The sequence below is a fragment of the Etheostoma spectabile genome, chromosome 17, assembly GCF_008692095.1.
Source record: "Etheostoma spectabile isolate EspeVRDwgs_2016 chromosome 17, UIUC_Espe_1.0, whole genome shotgun sequence".
NCBI lineage: Eukaryota > Metazoa > Chordata > Actinopteri > Perciformes > Percidae > Etheostoma > Etheostoma spectabile.
Genome location: NC_045749.1, coordinates 8,229,617 through 8,248,631, shown reverse-complemented (window position 1 = coordinate 8,248,631; position 19,015 = coordinate 8,229,617). Strand labels below are relative to the sequence as shown.

General features: G+C 39.8%; 3 protein-coding genes across 4 annotated transcripts in view; all 3 read right to left on the bottom strand.

The window, feature by feature from the left end:
• Positions 1-16,770, bottom strand: part of actn2b (actinin, alpha 2b) — a 20,265-nt gene extending 3,495 nt beyond the window's left edge. The window contains exons 1-16 of the mRNA XM_032540913.1: positions 16,430-16,770; positions 12,515-12,629; positions 12,265-12,384; positions 12,089-12,175; positions 11,865-11,952; positions 11,375-11,453; positions 8,537-8,618; positions 8,146-8,231; positions 7,822-7,914; positions 7,235-7,465; positions 6,858-7,005; positions 6,392-6,542; positions 3,837-3,945; positions 2,861-3,001; positions 2,418-2,600; positions 1,073-1,207 (exon numbers count right to left, since the gene is read on the bottom strand). Of these exons, the coding sequence (XP_032396804.1) occupies positions 1,073-1,207; positions 2,418-2,600; positions 2,861-3,001; positions 3,837-3,945; positions 6,392-6,542; positions 6,858-7,005; positions 7,235-7,465; positions 7,822-7,914; positions 8,146-8,231; positions 8,537-8,618; positions 11,375-11,453; positions 11,865-11,952; positions 12,089-12,175; positions 12,265-12,384; positions 12,515-12,629; positions 16,430-16,558 (1,977 nt within the window). The 5' untranslated portion in view covers positions 16,559-16,770. The remainder of the gene's footprint in view (positions 1-1,072; positions 1,208-2,417; positions 2,601-2,860; positions 3,002-3,836; positions 3,946-6,391; positions 6,543-6,857; positions 7,006-7,234; positions 7,466-7,821; positions 7,915-8,145; positions 8,232-8,536; positions 8,619-11,374; positions 11,454-11,864; positions 11,953-12,088; positions 12,176-12,264; positions 12,385-12,514; positions 12,630-16,429) is intronic.
• LOC116705065 (uncharacterized) lies at positions 4,710-5,906 on the bottom strand. Its single transcript, XM_032540914.1, has 3 exons — positions 5,713-5,906; positions 5,560-5,615; positions 4,710-5,443 (listed from the first exon to the last, which is right to left on the bottom strand). Exons 1-3 carry the CDS (start codon positions 5,733-5,735, stop codon positions 4,860-4,862), a joined length of 663 nt encoding a protein of 220 aa, XP_032396805.1. The 5' UTR covers positions 5,736-5,906; the 3' UTR covers positions 4,710-4,859.
• Positions 16,771-17,079: 309 nt separating the features above from the next.
• The window catches only part of p4ha1b (prolyl 4-hydroxylase, alpha polypeptide I b), a 17,187-nt gene continuing 15,251 nt past the window's right edge, over positions 17,080-19,015 (bottom strand). For both annotated transcript variants that reach the window (XM_032541476.1, XM_032541475.1), the window contains exon 16: positions 17,080-18,051. The gene's annotated coding sequence lies outside the window, so the exon portion shown is untranslated. The remainder of the gene's footprint in view (positions 18,052-19,015) is intronic.

Sequence of the window (19,015 nt, the reverse complement as noted above, 5' to 3'; positions counted from 1 at the left end):
TTGTCCCACTAGAGCACTACGCTCCCAGAATTCAGAGTTACTTGTGGTCCTAGAGTCTTTAAAAGTAGAATCAAAGCCAGAGTGTTCAGTTTTCAGGCTCCTCTCCTGTGAAATCAGCTTCTGGTCTGGGTTCGGGGGGCAGACACCGTCACCACATTTAAGAGTAAACCTAAAACTCTCCTCTTTTATAAAGCTTATAGTTAGGGAGTGAGGAGTCGCAGCGTCCTAATCTGGCCCACCTGCTTCTTGTCATAGTTGTTAGATTCATCTACCATATAATAAAATTAAAGAGGCAGGGCAGTACAGCTTGACCAGCCTCCTCTCTTTACCCTGTTACCTCTCTTTGTTATGTTGTAAAAGTAATAGTTGTAACTGCCAGGGGACTTCCTCTGACACACTGAACTCATCTCTCCTTTATCTTTCCATTTGTGTGCATCCATGTCTTAGAAATGCCTGTTACTAACCTAGCTCTGGGGAGTCATTCCCCGGAGTCCTCATGTTCTTTTTCCCCCCAGCATGTTTCCTTGGAACAGGGAGGCTCCAAAATCATGGTTGCAGCTGTCGCCATGGTCCTGCTACACGGCCTGCGATGCCCTGTTACATCCTACTACGCTCTGCGGTGCAGTGCCCTGCCATGAATTACTACAAACTAAATCTTTTTAGTCACTGTTCCATTATCTTTTACTGTGACTGTCATTGCCACTATTCATTTCAACCCCAACCCCGGCCATTTTTCCTCACTACTGTTGCTTGCTCGGGAGGGAACTACTAGAACTGTTGTAAGTCCTTGTAAATTATGCGGTCTAGACCCACTCTATCTGTAAAGTGTCACAAGATAACTCTCGTTATGAATTGATACTATACATAAAATTGAATTGAATATAGCATTTGATTAAGAAATATTTTGTGTGTATAATAATACTTTGCATTATTCAATTATCTTCATTATCAGGCCAGACCCCACCAGTGTACCTTCCTTATGTGGAATATATTTGAATATAATCATCATCTATTTTAGGTCTTTATTTGATTAAATAACTATCAAATTTTGTATAAAGCCTGTCTGTCAAACCTCCATCCTGGTTTGTATCCAGGGTCCAATGAGATTAGCCTGGGCAGCAAACTGTCGTCTCAGCCTTTCATGGGCATGCTGATGTGCCATCTCCTCCTGAAGGGCACCATCTCTCTGAGGAACTAGCATCTTCACCTAGAAAACACACAGATGCACATACATCTTAAATGCAAGACCCTGAGAAGAGGTATCTAGGTCTCTAGATTCCTCTTCTCAATGTATTGCATTTGTATCCGCATATAGTTTATATAGTCAAACACAAACTTTGCTCAGATATTTTTTGTATTATAAGAAGAGATCTTCCAACTTACACAACTACCTAGTAAAATCAGATTTGTCTAAGAGGCCCAACTCCTTTTCTGTCTTGATACCTAGTGTGAATTCTCCTTGTCATAATTGTATAAATTGCTATTCTATAAACAAGGGGCAATCAATTCATCCCAAGGCTGGTACTGACATCAAGGTAAGGAGCAGAATCACATTAAATTTGTGGTTTACCCGTTAAAATATCCATGTATTTTTTTTATTATGTTGGGGAAACAAAACAAGAGTTAAAAACCCAGTTCTGTGAACCTAAGTGTTCTATTCGAAATCATAATAAATTATTGGGAGCTAGGCACTAGAACCACAGCTTGAGTGAACTACACTACATGGTCATTGAGACAGTGACGATACCACGGAGAGGTGGTAATAGGGACAGAATTCATTCTCCAAAGTGAGGGGTATTAGTCCTTGATAACCTCATTCCCATTAGGATGAATGAGGAGCTTTCTTTCACTTGTTTCTTAGGAAGTGAATATATGCGCGGCTTGGCTTTTCATGTTTTAGTATCGTACATCATGAGACAAGATTGTGGCTCCCACTGTTGGGATGGATTTGTTGTGTTGGTTTGTTTATGGTCCCCTATAATTAACTCCACCTGTGTATATTAACTGTGAAATTGCCAGAATGTATGCTGAAGAAGGGCCTCTTGCCTGAAACGTCCATGTGGCAATATTAAAAAGTCAAATTGCAGAGCTATCCTCATCTTTCCTTTTTTATTATCTACATTAAGGATCCAGCACCCAGTCTTCAAGGATTACTCATGATTTGAGCGTGTTATGTCTTATTTCTTCCTGAAAAGGGTCATCAACATTAAACAGAATTATGCTAATATTATGTTTTGGATTCATACTGGGTGGATGCTGAGTTAATCCAGTGATAAAACATAACAGCACTTCTTTACGTAGATGTACTGTAGATATTGCACTCCTTGTTCCATAATTATTGGTATTCTATAGCCAGAGAGCCACTATCTGAATAATGGCTGTATTCCTCAATATACAAGTCTGTAAGTGAGTTTTACCTTTTCCCACTTGTTGAGAAGCTCTTCAGTTGTGAGGGTGCTGTATGGGTTGATAATGTTGGCCTTGATCCCATAGCTCTGGGAAATTTTCTGCACCTCATTGTGGATTCCTAAGATGGCCTGTCTCTCTGCATCAGCCTCGGGAAGAGTAGCTTTGAACTGCTCATGAGCTGCGATTAGACTCTGAAATGGGAAAAGGGAAGTCCTGAAATTGAATTCCATATTCCATTTTGTCAAAAAGTATAACAAAAATTGATTTTGGGTGTAACAGGTCTACCAACATTACTCACTATATAACATTAAACATCCAAACAATCATAAAAAGGTTAGGTGCAGGTTGATCTTAATTGGACTTTTTCAACAGCAGCAATACTGTAAAATAAAAGTAGAATCTCTCAAATAGCAGTAAGTGTGTAAGTCTACAGTGCTGTTAGTAAGCCTACCTGGACCTCTGCAATAGTATGCACTATGAACATGTCCTGCAGATCCTCCATGGCTCCTTCCATCCAGTTGTTGAAAGGAGCCGACCTCTTGGCAAACTCCACAAACAACTGATCAATAGTCTCCAGCAGCTTATCTGTTCGCTGAGAGGATATAAAGATAACACGTTTGTTTTATATTTTTTTAAATCCTGAAAACCCCAACATATCCAAACCTATAGCTCAGCGTTAGGCGCTGCCCTGAACTAAGGATGAGTCGTCATCTTCATATCTTACAAATCTCAAACAAACATCCCCTCACCTGTTCTGATGACTAATCCATGGGTGCATAGCATTGGTATGGCCCTGTTGACCCCCAACTCTGGCTTGGTTGTTCCTGTCTGAATCCTACCCATCAGCAGCCAGCGGATGGCAGGGAGAGGGAGACGGATACAGAACAGACCTCTGTCCCTGTCATTCAGACTTAATCCTTGGCCCTTTTCCACAGCCCTCACACATTTGCAGGTCTGGAATGGCCAGCATGGATCAGAAGAAATGGCTAGTGGGCTCTCAGCCAGTCGCTTCCTGGACAGGACTCTTGCATCTATTTCTCCTTGATCCCCTCCACCCTCCCATTTTACCATCCTATTTGTGTCAGGGATTTTAGAGCGGATCCAATTATCTCTCCTCTTCAATCAATTCCCTGTTCAGATGTCATTGACAGACAACTAAATTTGCTTACATTGACATTTTGAGCAAGTTGGTTTTGGATGCAAGTTCATTCTTTTGTTTGAGTCTGTGACTAACATTAGCACACTCTTGTGGGGACTTACTATTTTATCCTAAGATATGCAATGAAAAGAAATCCCAAAATTTTAGGAACTCAAGCTATAATGAAGAAAAAACTTTAAGCCTATGACAAAAATGGTAAAGTAGATATCAATGCCTTTAAACTGCTAAGTCATTAAGTCACTGATACCAGACTTGAATGTTGCCTCACCTCCAATGCCTCTCTCCTCTTCTGAGTCAGAGTCCCCAGCTTGTCCCACAAATCACAGATGCTCTGGCAGCGCTGGTTCACAGCAGCCACGTCATGATAATCCAGCTCACTTGAAAAATCAAAGCAGGAGCAGCTGTTTTAGTTGTGGAAAAGCTTTCAACTGTCATCGTTTCGCCATGGATGTGTCTTTATATGGTTAAAGGAAGCAAAACAAAGCCAGAATCCATATAGAAAAGTTTTTTTTCAAACAATCCAGTGCATGATAAAACATATCAAAGGGGCAACACTAATGTCTTAATTTACAGTCTTATTTTTTTCAAGTGCATAACTTTAAGCCCGCCATAGTAGCCCCCCCCAAAAAAACTTCATAAGCAAGTGAGGTTTCTCACTTTAGAATTTGCGCACACTTAAGTCTGCAAGATTCTTGTAGACTAGTTTGTGCAAAGTCTAAAGTACTAGAGACTTTAAGGCAAGTATATCATTACAAAAGCTAATAGAACTTGGCTAGTAAAGGGAATTTGACGTTTCAAATTGTCTATTGTGGGTTCTGGAAAAGCAAGACTTGCGTAACTGCAGCCCTCGTCTTTGGCTGCTGACATGCAGCCAATACAGTATGAAAACCAGAATTAGATTTGTCTTCATGGCCACACTGAGTGGTTTAAGCTACAGTAGCCCAATTTCTCTTTTATAAAATGTGTATGCCAAATCCTTCCAACCCCTATTAAAGAGAACAGAATACATTAATATTCACTTAGGATTTATTAAGTGTCAAACAGCAGACCTCAATATGTTGTAGAGCATACAAGTTCACTTCAAGTTGTGAAGTACGGCTAAACATTTGATATATTCCTCAAGTACATTTGGGGGTAACTGGATTTTAGGCTTCATCCCGTTGGTCTCAGCCTTCCTCAGTTGACTCAAGTGAGTGTATTCTCCAGGAGCAAGCCAACCAGTCAAGATGTGATACTAGGTTTGGCCAACTGGTGTCAGCTCTTGTGGAACTAGCTGCTTGTTGCCTTCTTGCTATGTGGAAGCAGTTGAAGATACTTGTGGCGTTAAGGCATAGGGAGGCAGTGGCATGAAACCTTGTTCTGTGTCACGGTCTTCATTTCCATGCTCAAGGATTGAAGAATACAGATGCAACTCCCCAGGCTGGAAGCCAAGTTCTGGATATGTAGGAACTGGCAGTTGATAGCGTAGCTCCTCAGTTTCCCTTTCCCATTGCCAATTTCCAGGATCCACGTTTGCTTCATATTGGTCTGGCTCATTTGCTGAAATGAATGGTGGAGGGGGGAGGCCAATGTCAGGTGTGGGCTGAGATGTTCTGGATGTAGTGTAGGCTGTCAAAGACTCATACACAGTACCCCAACCTGGAGCAGCATACCATGAAGTGTCACCAGACATAACTGGAATGGGGTTGGGGCTCGCTGCATAGCTTCCAGGACTAGAAGCCACGCCCTTCTCCATGGATTCAGACTGGAATGGGACAGCAGGGTAACTCACAATAGAAGGATGTGCCAGAGCACCTTGGGATGAACCATCATGGAAGCCAGGACTCTCCTCCATGTCAAAGAAACTGCCCTCATAAGGATCATACTGGCTCCAGCCTGCGTGGACAAATAGCGTGATAGAAGTCAATAAACCCAAGAAAGTGTGATAACAATCAACTCAGGTTTGTAAGCATCCAAGTATATTGGTAGTCTCAATAAAGTGATAGTCCTACCTTTTTCAGCAGGAAAACAGACATTTCTGTTTAAAAGTGCAAGGATGATTAACAAACTGTAAAAGAAAACAGCATGGTCAAAAATGTCAGTAACATAAATGAGCCATGAATAGAAAAAGAACACGCAAACTTAGTAGCTTAACGATCCCATACCTTGTAAGAAACCAAGTATCCATTTGATTGTCAGCTGAAGTATCTTCCTCTCTGAGCACGGGTTAAATATGAAAGAGGAAGTACTCTGTAGCCAATCCCAGACTGAGATGGTAATGGTGGACAGGTGTTCATCATTGACTGCTGCTTGAAAATGTCAGCATTCCTGTGAATGTGTGAACCACACCCTTCACCCTTTTAACAACAGGTTCCTAACTAAAGAGGAGAGGCTTGAAGTCATTTTAATGAATACCTTTTCCTAGTGGTTCAAAACCATCTCACATGCAAATCACATTTAAGAAACAGTAAATTGATATTGTTCCAAAATGTTTTTGGCACTGCTTTTTTTTTTTTTTTCTTCTTCTACTCTTTTAAATGTGAGCAAATGCAACAGATGGTTTGGGGATAATTTGACAACAGCATTTTGAAAGGGAGAGCAGTGTTGTGTTGTGCACATGCCCTCTGTTTCTTGTTGTCCATAACCTATGCAGACAATCACCCCTGTAAGTTAAACAGTGTATAAAGCCCAAATGCTATTAAAGTAATATTTACAAAAGAGATACAGAAAAATTGCATTTGTTGATTTTTATATTAGCACCCCCCCTGTTTAGCAGGAGGAAAAAACATATCCCCGGGCCTCCAAGACACATGACTGCAAACGTCTGCTATGAGGAGTGCTTACTTGAGTTCCTGTGCAATGGCGGCAATCTGCTCCACTCTGTCCTGGTGGGCTGCCAAGTCACTCTCAAAGGCCTCGTGTTTTCGAAGCAATGCTCTGATTTCTATCAGGGTGGCTGTTTCATAGTCCTTCTGGGAGAGGATCAGTTCTTTACCTGAATATCACACATATGCAAAGAGAGAGAGAAAGGGGGATGAGTTAAGAGATGGAAAATTGCTTAGTAGGTTAGGTCCTAAATGCAGGCCTTATTTGGTCATTGCAGATAAAGAAAATGACCTGATTGCATTGGACAGACTCTAAAACCTACAATTAAATCTGATTAGGAACAAATCTAAAAAAAAAATGCGATCACAGGAAACACTGAAATGATGTAGGAATACAGATGCCTGTAGATAAACAGGATAAACAGATAGAAAAGCAAGCATGCAGACAGTTAGAGTATAATGCCAAATGTACAACTACAACTGACCGCTGGCCCAGTTCTCATGATTGGTGGCTTTTTGGCGAAATTTTTCAGCCAAGTGGTCCAGCCTCTCCAACCTTCGGATCTCGGTAAGGAGCCATTCCTCGTAGCCTTTCTCTGCTTGCTCCAGCCCCTGCCATGCACTGGTTATGTCCTTAGCACAATGAAAACCACAGTTAAAACTCACTTAAGATGTTTTTTAAATTAATCCACCCTGGCAAATAAGAAATGTCCATGATACATATTATTTTAAGTTGCAAAACAAAGTGTAAAACAAATAATCTTCTATTACTCCTTTATCCTGTTAAAATGTATCCTTTAAAGTACTTGTGTGGTTCACACAATTCCAAACACTTATTGGCTGTGGAAGAATTTGGACTTACAGATACCATCTTCCCCTCAGAAGGCATGAAGGCAGGGCGATTGCTGATGCGCAACTTGGTCTGCAGGGTGTTGAAGTTAATTTCCAGCTGGCACTTTTCCTGCACCTTTGGGGGCTTGTGCTGGCGTCTGTAGTCCCTGAAGTCCTCCAGCTTTCGCTGCATCTCCGCCATGGTCTTCTCTGGGGTTCGGTTCTCTAGCCAGGGAGTGGTCCGGCGAATCCACTCAAGCAGCTGGGAAACACAAGGACAACATGGGAATATACAGTAAGTGGAGAGGCAAGAAAACCCCATGTTAAGATAGCAGTGTGTCAGGAAGATTGTGTGAATTATTGTTTTTTTAAGCAGATGGGTCTCAGCTTATCACAGAAATAGGATACACAAGTGAGAGGAAAAAAAGACGTTTTATTCTTAACTAGTTTCAAGTAAGAGGCAGAGATCACACTTTAGTGTAATGTGTACTGTACATACCATTATTCACAAAAGGTCCAAAGTTTAATTTAGCTTTGACAAATCAAAGATTCCATTGCACAATGTGTCATCATCATACAAAAGATTATCTTTTAATTCAATTTCAAATCATGCATTACCTCACTGGCCAGTCTCTCATACTCCTCCATCAGTTTCTCATTCTCCTGGTTTACACCGAGCACCTTACAGATCCTGTTGGCAGCCGTCTCTGCCTGAGAGCACAGGGCATGAATATAATGTAATTACACCAGCAAAGTAACACAGCGGGCCATGCCCCCTATCGATTGATTCAAATACTCAAAAAACAAATATCCTTGCAATTCATTTGTTGATCAAAATGACAATATTAGATTTGAGCACCTGTTTTCAAAATGCATATGTATATGGATAGTTAAATCATCTAAAAATAGAAATTGGTAAGGTGATATGTTTGACCACTATACCTGCTCAGCTCCAGCAAAAGCATGGTAAAAACAGGACACATAGGTCATGATAGCTCGTTCATCGGGCTTGGGGGTGTTGATGATATCTATTGCAGCGTGAGGGAGGAAAAGGTCAAGGTGGTAGAAAGGAAGAAAAAAGTGCAAAATCAAAAAAGCAGAAAATTACTTTTGAAGAATGGAAGGAGACAGAAGCAGCACATCCATTTAAGTCTTCTTCAAGTGTGATTTAGAACTGAAACATTGCAAACACAAATAGACCTCCAACAGATAAAATCTCCTCATACACACATAGTGAAGTTCATATTACAAACCCATATTTCAAAGATCAGTATATCAGAGTGTTTCTAATCAGAAAACTCATATTGGGTACTCCTATTCCATTTCACATTACCTTCTGCATCCAGCATTTTGGGAATGTCCAGGTGTTTCTCGGCTATGTCAAAAGCCAGGTTCAGGTTCCCCAGAGGATCATCCTAAATACAGAAACACAATTCTACATCACTGAACAGCAATGCTGGACTTTAAATGCCATCATGCTGACCTCAATGCTATGGTGGACATATCATACTCCCTGATCATCTACTGTACGTGCATATTAACTTAATGGCACTCGTTTATTATAAATGTATACTTCAGAGAGCTTCTGCACAAAAACCTACAAAATAATTTGTACTTTTTCTAGTTTTTACTTCATGAGCTTGATGTGTTTTTAGGAACTTCACATATTTGATGATTGCAGTTTGATCAGTACCATGAAACCAGTCAGATTGGGAAAAGCATTTGTTTGTTATAATTTCCCAAATCCATAACAAGAATGAGGTGTTGTACATGTTGGGCTTTTATCTAACAACAACTACCAATTACATCACACGATTATTACAATGACTGCATTTAAAATGAGAGATGATGACAAAGGCAAGCAAATCATCACATTTATGAATCATTAACCAGCAAATGTTAGTTATCTTTACTTTAAAATTTACTTGAATGACTATAATATTAAATTACTACTAACAGAGAAAACCTTTCACCCCTTACAATATATATTCAATATCTTGAAATGACAGACCTACACAAAAGTGACTCTGACATGAGAAACCAAGTGTTCACACAAGTGGGAGTGGTGCATTAAACCAACAGCTGATGGTGAACTCATTCCTGCTAATGGGACAATCAGTGAGAGTGCAATGGTATAAAGGGATCACGCTGCCGCTATTGTCCCTATCTCTGTACCGCTGTTCTATAAAGGTAGGGAGTTGGGGGCTAGCACACTACATGACAAGGCCAGCTGCTCTCAGATCCAGTGCAGGACACATAGACGGGTGGATAGGGTGGTGAATTGTTGACGGGATGCAGGGATGGATAAAAGGATAGAAGGAGGATACCCCAATATCTCTGTGTGTGTTTGTGTGCACGCCGCTGACCAGAGCTGCCTCGGCAGGCTGTAACACTGCAAGCTTAACAAACACGCTCACCTGGAGCCAGACTCAACAGCTGACTGGCGCACAATGCAACTCTGTCCTGGCAGCATGAGCAGAACTCAAAATTTGCGGTGTGACAGAGTGTGTGAATATGTCAAAGAGTCAAAGAGATTTAAAGAGTGAGAAAAAGCAGAAGATATATATATATATATATATATATATATATATATATATATATATATATATGGTAAATTGTGTGTGCGTGTGTGGCTCATCACTCATATTTACCCTGAGTGCCCTTTTCCTAAGCATGAAAATCATGAAAATCTACACCATCCTTACCAAGATTTTACTGATAAATATCACAGTAGCCTAGACATCTTCCTGACTTTCATGAAGACCGACAGCCTCTAACTGGGGAACACAACATGACATCATGGACAGTAGCAGAGGTAAAGCTAAGCCTGAGCTCTGCAGCGACTAGGCTCATGTTTCTGTGGCTATTCCCCTACTATACACTACTGGGCCAAAATTGGTCTAGGCAAAGTAAATGTTTCTATTTCAGTTTAATATTCGACTTTCAAGTGAAAAGTTTGATTTAGTAGGCCATGAACAATTTATTTTCAGTATAAAACAATAAAATCACAGCAAAACCTCTATTGTCGTTTTTGCGTCCTGCCCCCTGCCCCCAAATTGCAGTTTTATTGTTAACTGAATTGTCTATGTGAAAGAGAAGCCTCAAATATCCCTGCAGTAGCCAGAGGGGACGGCTGTCTGGCCGCTGCGGGGATATTTAAGACAGCCTCTTCTTCCAGAAGGGAAAGGGTGCGTTGCTTGTGCATTATTATTGCTTGACAAACACTGGAGGGCTGTCAGCTGGGCTCTCTAGCTCTGCAAACAAGCAGCATGGCTCACTGAGGCCCTCACCTGTTTAAATTTAAACACGGACAATCCTGGCCATTCTTTAAAAACAGAGCGTTTAAATGGGCAGTGGATTTTTTTGTCCTTAAAAATATTTAAGATCAAGTAGTATGCACACACTGGTATGTTGGATGAGAAGAGTGCCAAAAACAACCAAAAAATCCTTGGTGTACTGTATATGTGTATCACTGGGCACAGTGGGATAAAGACATAAGCAATTTATGCTAATTATGCTAAAGTTGTGTACCACGTAAACTGTTTTAGTTTAGAATACTGAATCATGATATAAGACTAAATGAATGCACTTGGTATAAAACATCATGCTGGGAAGATGAAACACATCCATAGATTAAAGAATTATTATATCCATTCGCCAAATAACACACTGTTTCATCTGCAGCGAACATTACTGCACAGTGTTTCCGCCTACGACAACCCAGTGGACTTCCCATGGACGGCTTACTTCGCCTTAAATACACCATAGAGCTGGTCCTATTTGATGACACATATTTCAATGTGTACCTAAAAGTGCCATGAATAGTATCAAAAGGGCCCAACAAACTATTTTGAGCTAATTTTGTAATCATTTCTGGATCAAACACCCTTTTCCCAGATAACTCAGTCAAACAAGCAACCAGGTGAGCCCTGTAAGTAACTCAGTAGCAGAGGAAATGGCTCAGATAGCATACAGTCCTAGATATAATTTAGTTTTTCTCAGTCAACAAGTCAACACATCATAAGACGTAGCCCATAACAATTATACAGAGTTCAGTTTGTGTTGTAATCAGCTCACACTGTGACAGAGATGTTAATTTCATGGAAATCAGTCATGTTAGTTTTGGGGGCTGAAACACAGCATCCTGGTTACAAGAGAAACCACACAACACCTTGTTGAGCTTAGAGTAGTCGAGGAGGTCAGGTCTGTGTCTATGTATCAGGGCGCAGAAGGCCAGGCCATCCTTCCAGCTTCACAAACCGAAGAGCAGAGAAAACCAACATGTCAGTTCAAAAAGGGGAACTTGCTAACTTGACGCAGAGATGCTCTGGGGTCCAGTTATAGCAGTAACTATCAGAGGTAGAACAGCACTTGGAGGCAGCATTTTGCTGATACCATACTCAGGTCTAGATATTTTGTATTGTTTAAACTCCACCTCAGGAAGAACTTAGTAAAGCTATCAGATGAATTTATTCACTGTACAAACTCCATATTACTGTAACATCTACTGCTACAACATATTTCCGTATGGTCAATTGAAATAAAGCTGTATAGAATGAGAGAACTACCTAGATTAGCTATCGATCAAAAATGTATTGCTATAACCAGCATATAAACAGCATTTAAGATAAAATGATCAGTAATTGATGTGTAGAATTTACCTGACGTGGAAGTTTTGAACATTGACATTTCTGTAGGGGGCAGTCTTTCTCTGACACCACAGGAGAAGACCTTCCTTGGCAGATGTTTCTGAGTAGAAAGTGAATTCATTGGAAATGGTTTCATAGTGGGGATAACATAGTATACGTTCTTTGTTTAGATTCAGTGGACACTATGTCTGTGGAAAATGAACTAGATTTGGATTCTTTGGATTTTATTATCTCACCTTCTACAGAAATGTCCTGAATGGCAAAGCGGAGGATGATAGTCCAGATCATTCCAAGTGTCATCTTTACATTACCGTCCACAATCTCTGAAAAGCAAACAACCTGTTGCCATCACTTTGCTCTAGAGTGAAAAATAAAGTCGGATTATCACTCATAGTATTCTATGTTTTGGTACCTTCAGCTCCAATGGAGACCAGCTTCACTCCTTTGCTCGTGATGAACTCCAACGCTTTGTTGACGTTAGCAATCTTATGAAACCGCATCTTCCCTCTGTCTGGCTTGGGTAACCTCTCTCCTGCAAAGAGAACATTATGTGACAGAGTCAGACCTGTGCTCAAACTGAAACAAGTGTATATCATTAAAAGTAAAATGAATACCAAATTGATGAAAATGTTGCTAAAGGTGAAAACCTTTAGTGATCTAACCTGAGATAACTTCCAGAAGCAGCATGAGTTTGAGTCCATTCCTGAGGTCCTCCTCAATGTTTTCAATTTGAGTACCAGCTTTCCTCAGGTGGGAGTTACACCAGGCTGTGAAGGTCTAACAGGAAAGGGAGACCCAGCTCCATTAAAATGGGATTTGATAAAATGTCACCATACAAATGCAAATTATTCTGGGAATTAAAATTGCAGTTATTCCTGCATTTCTGTGAAGCTCTGTTGATGCACCACATTTAAAACAAAAGGAGAAATACCGCTCATCTATAAATTATACTTTACTTGACTTTAAACCATCATTACATTAGATTTTCTTACAAACATAATATTCTTCTCTGCACTAGGCCTAAACAAGCTGAGGCAGCTAACAGCTTAACAAGTCTTCACTACCAAATCGATGTTAACCTCTTTGACCACTGCTACATTTTCAGATTAACCTTCAGTGACCCACTTGTGTCCAATTTCAACTTTTTCTTCCACAGCTCACAACCATCAGGACAAAACCATGTGGGGTACTGAAATATTATAAATCATGTTAAGACAGGATCATTGTCTTTCTCCTCCTATTTTTATAAAGTCTGTCAATAGCGAGCCACATAGTTCACAGGCACTCAACACTGTACGGATGAAAGCTCAGAGCCGACCACAGAGCACATTCCGACCGATATAAGGCGTTAAATTTAGACTGCTCTGCTGTGCCTCACGATAAGAGACTGGTAGGAAAAACGTCAAAACGTCTCGCTGTGTCAACATGACTGAAAATGTCACGTGGATACTAAGGAAGTTTTCCTCTCACGTTACTTTGTCACTTTTTTGCCACTTGTGTGTGATTGGTTACAGTTGCAGAGAGATAGCTTTATCACAGTACATGTATGCTGTTCTTCCAGGTCACACTCATTACTGTGCTGAGGTATGAAGACAGGCAGGTGTGAATAAAAGATGAGAGCATGGTTAAATATTCTATTGTTAAAGGATTTGAGGGATGTGCAAAGGGTCGAATGAATGGGTCTGTCATAGTATCAAAAATGTTAACTCCTACCACAACAAAAAAAATTTTTTCAATAAGCTACTATCATTAACTTAAAATTACATTTGTATGTGAATAGGTGTTTAAATGGTCTATTGTAGGCTAAGGGAATGCTAGACCTTTTAACCCTCACAAAAACAAATGAGTACTTTAAATTCCGTGATCAAAGTATAATGCTTGTGGTACATTCTAAAACATATATTACAGTTATTAGTAGTCAATACTGTTTCCAAAAAAAAATGGATACATAAGCTTGCTTTGCTTTCACGTTTGGATTCACTTTTTGGCACTTTATTTTTGAGAAAATTGTGAAATGAATTTGTGTTATCATCCCTTATATAGGAGGAAATGTAAGTAACATAACGTATAGGCCTATATTAAAAAGAATTAACACAAATGTAACATGTTTTATTTTTGTAAAAAAGTAGCTCTGCAGTTTTTACTTTGTACATTTTGTGAGCTTCTTTTAGCTTTTGTATGAGTGTATTTTTACACCTGTCGTTTTAATGGGCTAATATATAAATTCAAAAAAGTTACTTGAGGAAGATATTTTAGCACTTTTACCGACCCTGATTCTTACACATCCTTGTGCCCAGCAGGACTGTATATGGGTGCCCAGCCACCCACTTAGGCTTCCCCTCTGAATGCCGGTGCAAGAACAGAATATTACAGGCTTGAGAGTAAAGGCCATCACATTCCACACTGAGTGAGTCCCCAGTGTCTATGTGACATTTAACTGCTGCCCTTATGTAAAACAAATGTGACCTGCTGGTTCTCCAAATTTGACTCAGCCAGTCGTAGACCCATGCTGCCCACTTTCCAAGCCCTCTGCTCCAGCACTACTGACCAGTGACGATAAAAGCTAAAAATATTTATGAATCCAGCGAGGACCAACCATGTCACTGAAGTAGCTGATGCCTTTGGGGCCTCACTAGGTTACAGGCTGTGTCAAGGAGGATGGAAAATACATGAGAATTGAATGTTTAACATGTTGAAAAGTTAGAGCATATTATATTATTAACTAAAGAAACCACGTCTGCAAGCCAGCACCAGGGCTTGAGCTAGATAATAGATCTAAAGCTTCTGGAGAGAAAGTATTAAAAAAGGTGACTAAAAGTGGCCCTAATGGACTAAACAAAAGCCTTGTGGTTCTGATACTGCTCACTGAAAGTAACAGTCAGGGGGTATAAAGGTAGCGTATATAAAAATCTGGTTGGGCGTAGAGCAACTTCATCATCTCCCACCATGCCAAAAACAAACTCTTAACCACAGAACTGTATACAGCCATCACTGGTGCTTTATGTCTTCTGATCATTTTGAACAGCTATAACTTGCAATAAGAAACTTGTCGACTCCAAGTTATGATCAGTAAAAAGATAAACACTGGAAAAACAGTTCTATATACATATGCCTTGTGTTGCCAAAAATACAGTTTTGTCATCATTCCTGTGGGAGCCAGGAGGTTATGGGCATGGAGCAGATGGCCTCCAGTTGTGCAAAGAGCTGCAGTTTAAGGCCCAAGCAAACTTTTAAAGTCCTAAAACCAACTGATAGTGTGGGAGGCCGAGGCTATTTAGAGTTGAGCTGGTACAATATTTCTGCATGGTTTCTATAAACAAAAGAATTCCGCATCAAGGACACTGGATTAACCCTACTATAATGCCTTTTGGTCCCGAGGTTAAAATTAGATGTAGCGTCCATTCTAATCCCAAGAGCGTCATCATGTGTTAGAAGCATCTGTTGACAGCTCGCATTCCGCACATATCAGTGGAGAGGCAGCAGTCTGGAGAGCCGCTGGAAGGCAGAGCTATTGTTAGCTGGTACCCACCGCATCAGTCCGTCAAGTCGCCCTCCCTGGCTAGACAATCGGCTGCATCAAGTCAGCAACACTTAAATACACCCATACCGGAAGTCAAATGACGCTGTCCTTCAAATTACAACTACAAGTGAAACTTCCAGTTGGGGGGCAACGTTCGATGTAACCAAAAACGAACGTTCCCAGAACGTTAAGAAAACTTTCCGATTAACCAGCACACAACCAAAACACAACCAAACCTAACCTTCAGGGAACGTTCCCGCAACCAAAAACCAAACTTGACATTGATAGTACAGCGAATAAACTCTCATTATAAAAAGGTGTGCATTTTATGAGAAAATCATGAACAATTTACACTATTGGCTTTTTCGCGTAATTATTTTTTTTAGTTTTGCTTACAATTTTAACTGTACAGACCGATCTCTGCTATTATGCAGTTTATGAACTAACGTTAGGTTGTAAGTGCCAGATAGACTGTCTAAAAAAGATGTCGTTACTTCATTGTTTACTAAACTACTTTAACGTTAATAGTTTATGTGAATTGGTGCTGAGAAGAAGCCACCTTGCGTAGAACAGTTCAACGAGTTCGGGTTATTTACGTTGTACACTGTCAGCTGCACCTTTCTCAAAATGAAGTTACAGATGACCAAACGTACAATACAAATGTTTCGTTAACTTAGCGTCCATGGTGAAAGAAACAAGATAATTTTTTATTTGCCTCTTCCAATCAACGCTCCTGAGAAACGTTAGTTTCGCCATTAACGTTAGGTGTTTTACTTTGAAACTATCAACCGGAGGTTCACCTCCTTACTATGGTCTACTTACTAGACAACCAGAGCTGTCTAAAACTATGATGTCCAATTACTCACAGACTATTAGCGCTGTATGGAAATATAAACTATTTGAACTTTGAAAAACGAACTTCTAATGTAATCCTTACGGTGCAAGTTTCATTGAAGTTGTCTCATTTGTATCCATCACACAGTGCGAAAATATAGGACTCAATTTAGTTTTAGCACATAACACGGGCTTTTTTGTTGTTGTTGTTTTTTTTACTTACTTTCCTCTGCTGTTGTTCCCAGGCAGGGTCCAGTAGCATATCCCTGTCCCACTCATCTTCCTGGAGCATGTACTCCTCCTCATAGCCGTTATCATAGTGCACTGTGGTTTCCACCTGGGTCATCATCATTGTGCCGTTATACTTTCTGTTCCCCCGAAACTCAACTGCGTGTTGTTCTTAAGAACGGACAGCTGGATTTACTGTAATGCTGATGACAGGATAGTTCCCCTACAGTCTCACTGAGCTGCTGCTTCTTCTCTGTCTCTCTCTCTCTCTCTCTCACGCTTGCCCTTGTCCTCCCGACCTGACAGACGCCTGGCCCTGGTTGCCACAGATGAACAAGCGACGGTATCATTAGTACTGGACAGCCACGTGATGCCTTCATACCTTCCCCCCCAAAATCCCCATCACTCACACACCCACCCACACAAAGTGCAACAGAACAGTGTTTTAACTTGAGCAATAAAACAGTCTTTATTGTAGAAAAAACAATTTCAGACAAAAAACAATATAAAATTGGTTTGTGACATAAATAAAATGTTGTTTCTTGAAAACCCATTTATCCTCACACTAATTAGAAGCAATGGTCAGCATTAAAAGCCTACCAGAATTCACTCTATAAAAAAAAAGGGCATTTAAATCTGTCATAGCACAATGTGGTGTATCCAGCCCATTTTCCCCTAATGTTTATGTACTGTCCCTTTGTTGCGCTTACTAATTCAATGACAGCTGATGGTTAATTGTGTCCTTACACAACACTAGGACAATAAGGATGAACAAATACTTGGGGTAAACTGTGTCTGGGGTCCAGGTGTTTGGTGTGCCCATACATTTGCAAACACCATATGTTCAAATAGAACATATTTAACAATATATCATAGTGTGGCCATTCAAATGAGTTAAAAGACAAACACTAGGCTTAGGCAGACCAACAAGGTATGGGATGTCAAAATGTACTTCATAGATGTAGCCATGTAACCTAGTATAAATCAGTTCTGAATAGTTACACAACTTACAGGGAATAAAGTGTTTCTTTTAATCAAAGTTACTTTTAAGTTATTGGAAGCAGAGAAAAAAAGAACCTAGTGTATGCTAATTAAAACCCTTTGAATAATAAGCCAGTACAAAATATTAAACTGTTTTAAAGGTGGTTCATGTAATTTTACAAAGAACTAGTGTGCAGCCCTGAAGAATTCCAATTGCTTGTTTGTAAAAAATAATTTCATTTTCTCACCCAATTGGTTTGTTAATGAAATGAATGCAGTGATAGACAGGCCTCTTAAAAATGTAAACTGTACCTTTAAGGTTCCAACTGGCAGAGAGGAAGCTGGTCTCTACCGCCACTACAGAAGGATAACCTCACACAGAGCTAGAGTTCATACAGAGTGCAAAGACAGACACATAGGAGTGAAAAGAGCAGGAGTGTTTCTCTAAACCATTCAACAACATGAAGAACATGTTGTTTGTCACAGCGATGCTAATACTGTCCAGGGGCTAGACATTAACCCAAACAATCTCTGGGCTCAGAGCATAACAGCTGGGGGAGAAAAAAAGGAGTACTTGTAAAGAGGGAGTGAGCCGTTTGGACCCCACATATTCATATGAATCATCTGTGATCTGCACACTGTAAACCCTAACAGTTGTACTAACTCATAACTAATAAGCTCATCACAGTAAAAAGTCGTTTTGCAGTTGACCAAACTATAAAGTATTGAGCTCTGTTGACATTTATGTCACTTTAAAATAGGGCTCAATATTTTATGGCTAATTTCTGTGGAACGCTCAAAATGTTTAAGAACCTAACAGTTGCGCCCTGGCGTTATCGACGTCATGACGTTCTTGTGGGCGGGTCTTATCCAAGTACAAAACTTGGATGCTTTGCTTGTTAATAACTAACTTGCTTGTCATTTAACATTTAAAGTTTTACTATGATTAGTGTACATTTTATATTAGTGTACAGTGAATGTTTTTGATTGCTTTGGAAACTTTATCTGTATTTTCACACTTTTAAATTTGATTTATCATTATGGATTTTAAAAATGTTTTTGAACATTAACAAATCATCTTTGTGTGCATGTTGTGTTCAGATATCGGACTACAAAGAGTCAGCGTTTTGTTATCAGACAGGTGCCAATAGGTGAGTTTTGTGTACTAATTTGAATTTAAAAAAAAGATTTTAGCCTTGAATTATTTACAATGTTTAGATTTTGCAGCAGAACAGATTGATTTTTCTAATATTTAAATGACCGTTTTAAAAATCTAAATTTTCAAAAAATTCACCAAATGGCGGATGTAAAAGTTGACAGCACATCACACTGTAACATATTTTTGCCATTCACAGCAAACTAAGTAAACAGAGGTTTATTATTTTAATTTCCTTTAGACAACATTATACAGCCTGTTTTAAATTAAAGTGACAATTACCTTTCTATTTTGACCTTGGTTTTGCCAACTGAAAACTTCAAAATAATATTCACAATTCTGTTCCTAATTTATCTTTGTACATTTCTGTGTAATTCTGTCCATGTACAGGTGTTCGCACAATGTTAACCTGCGCAATCAATTCTACAAGGAGCTGGACAGACA

Coding starts and splice junctions, on each gene's coding strand:
- LOC116705065 (XM_032540914.1), bottom strand. CDS start 5,735: ATGGATACTTGGTTTCTTACAAG. Junction 5,616..5,712: donor GATACTTGGTTTCTTACAAG/GTATGGGATCGT, acceptor TTTCTTTTACAG/TTTGTTAATCATCCTTGCAC. Junction 5,444..5,559: donor CTGTTTTCCTGCTGAAAAAG/GTAGGACTATCA, acceptor TTGTCCACGCAG/GCTGGAGCCAGTATGATCCT.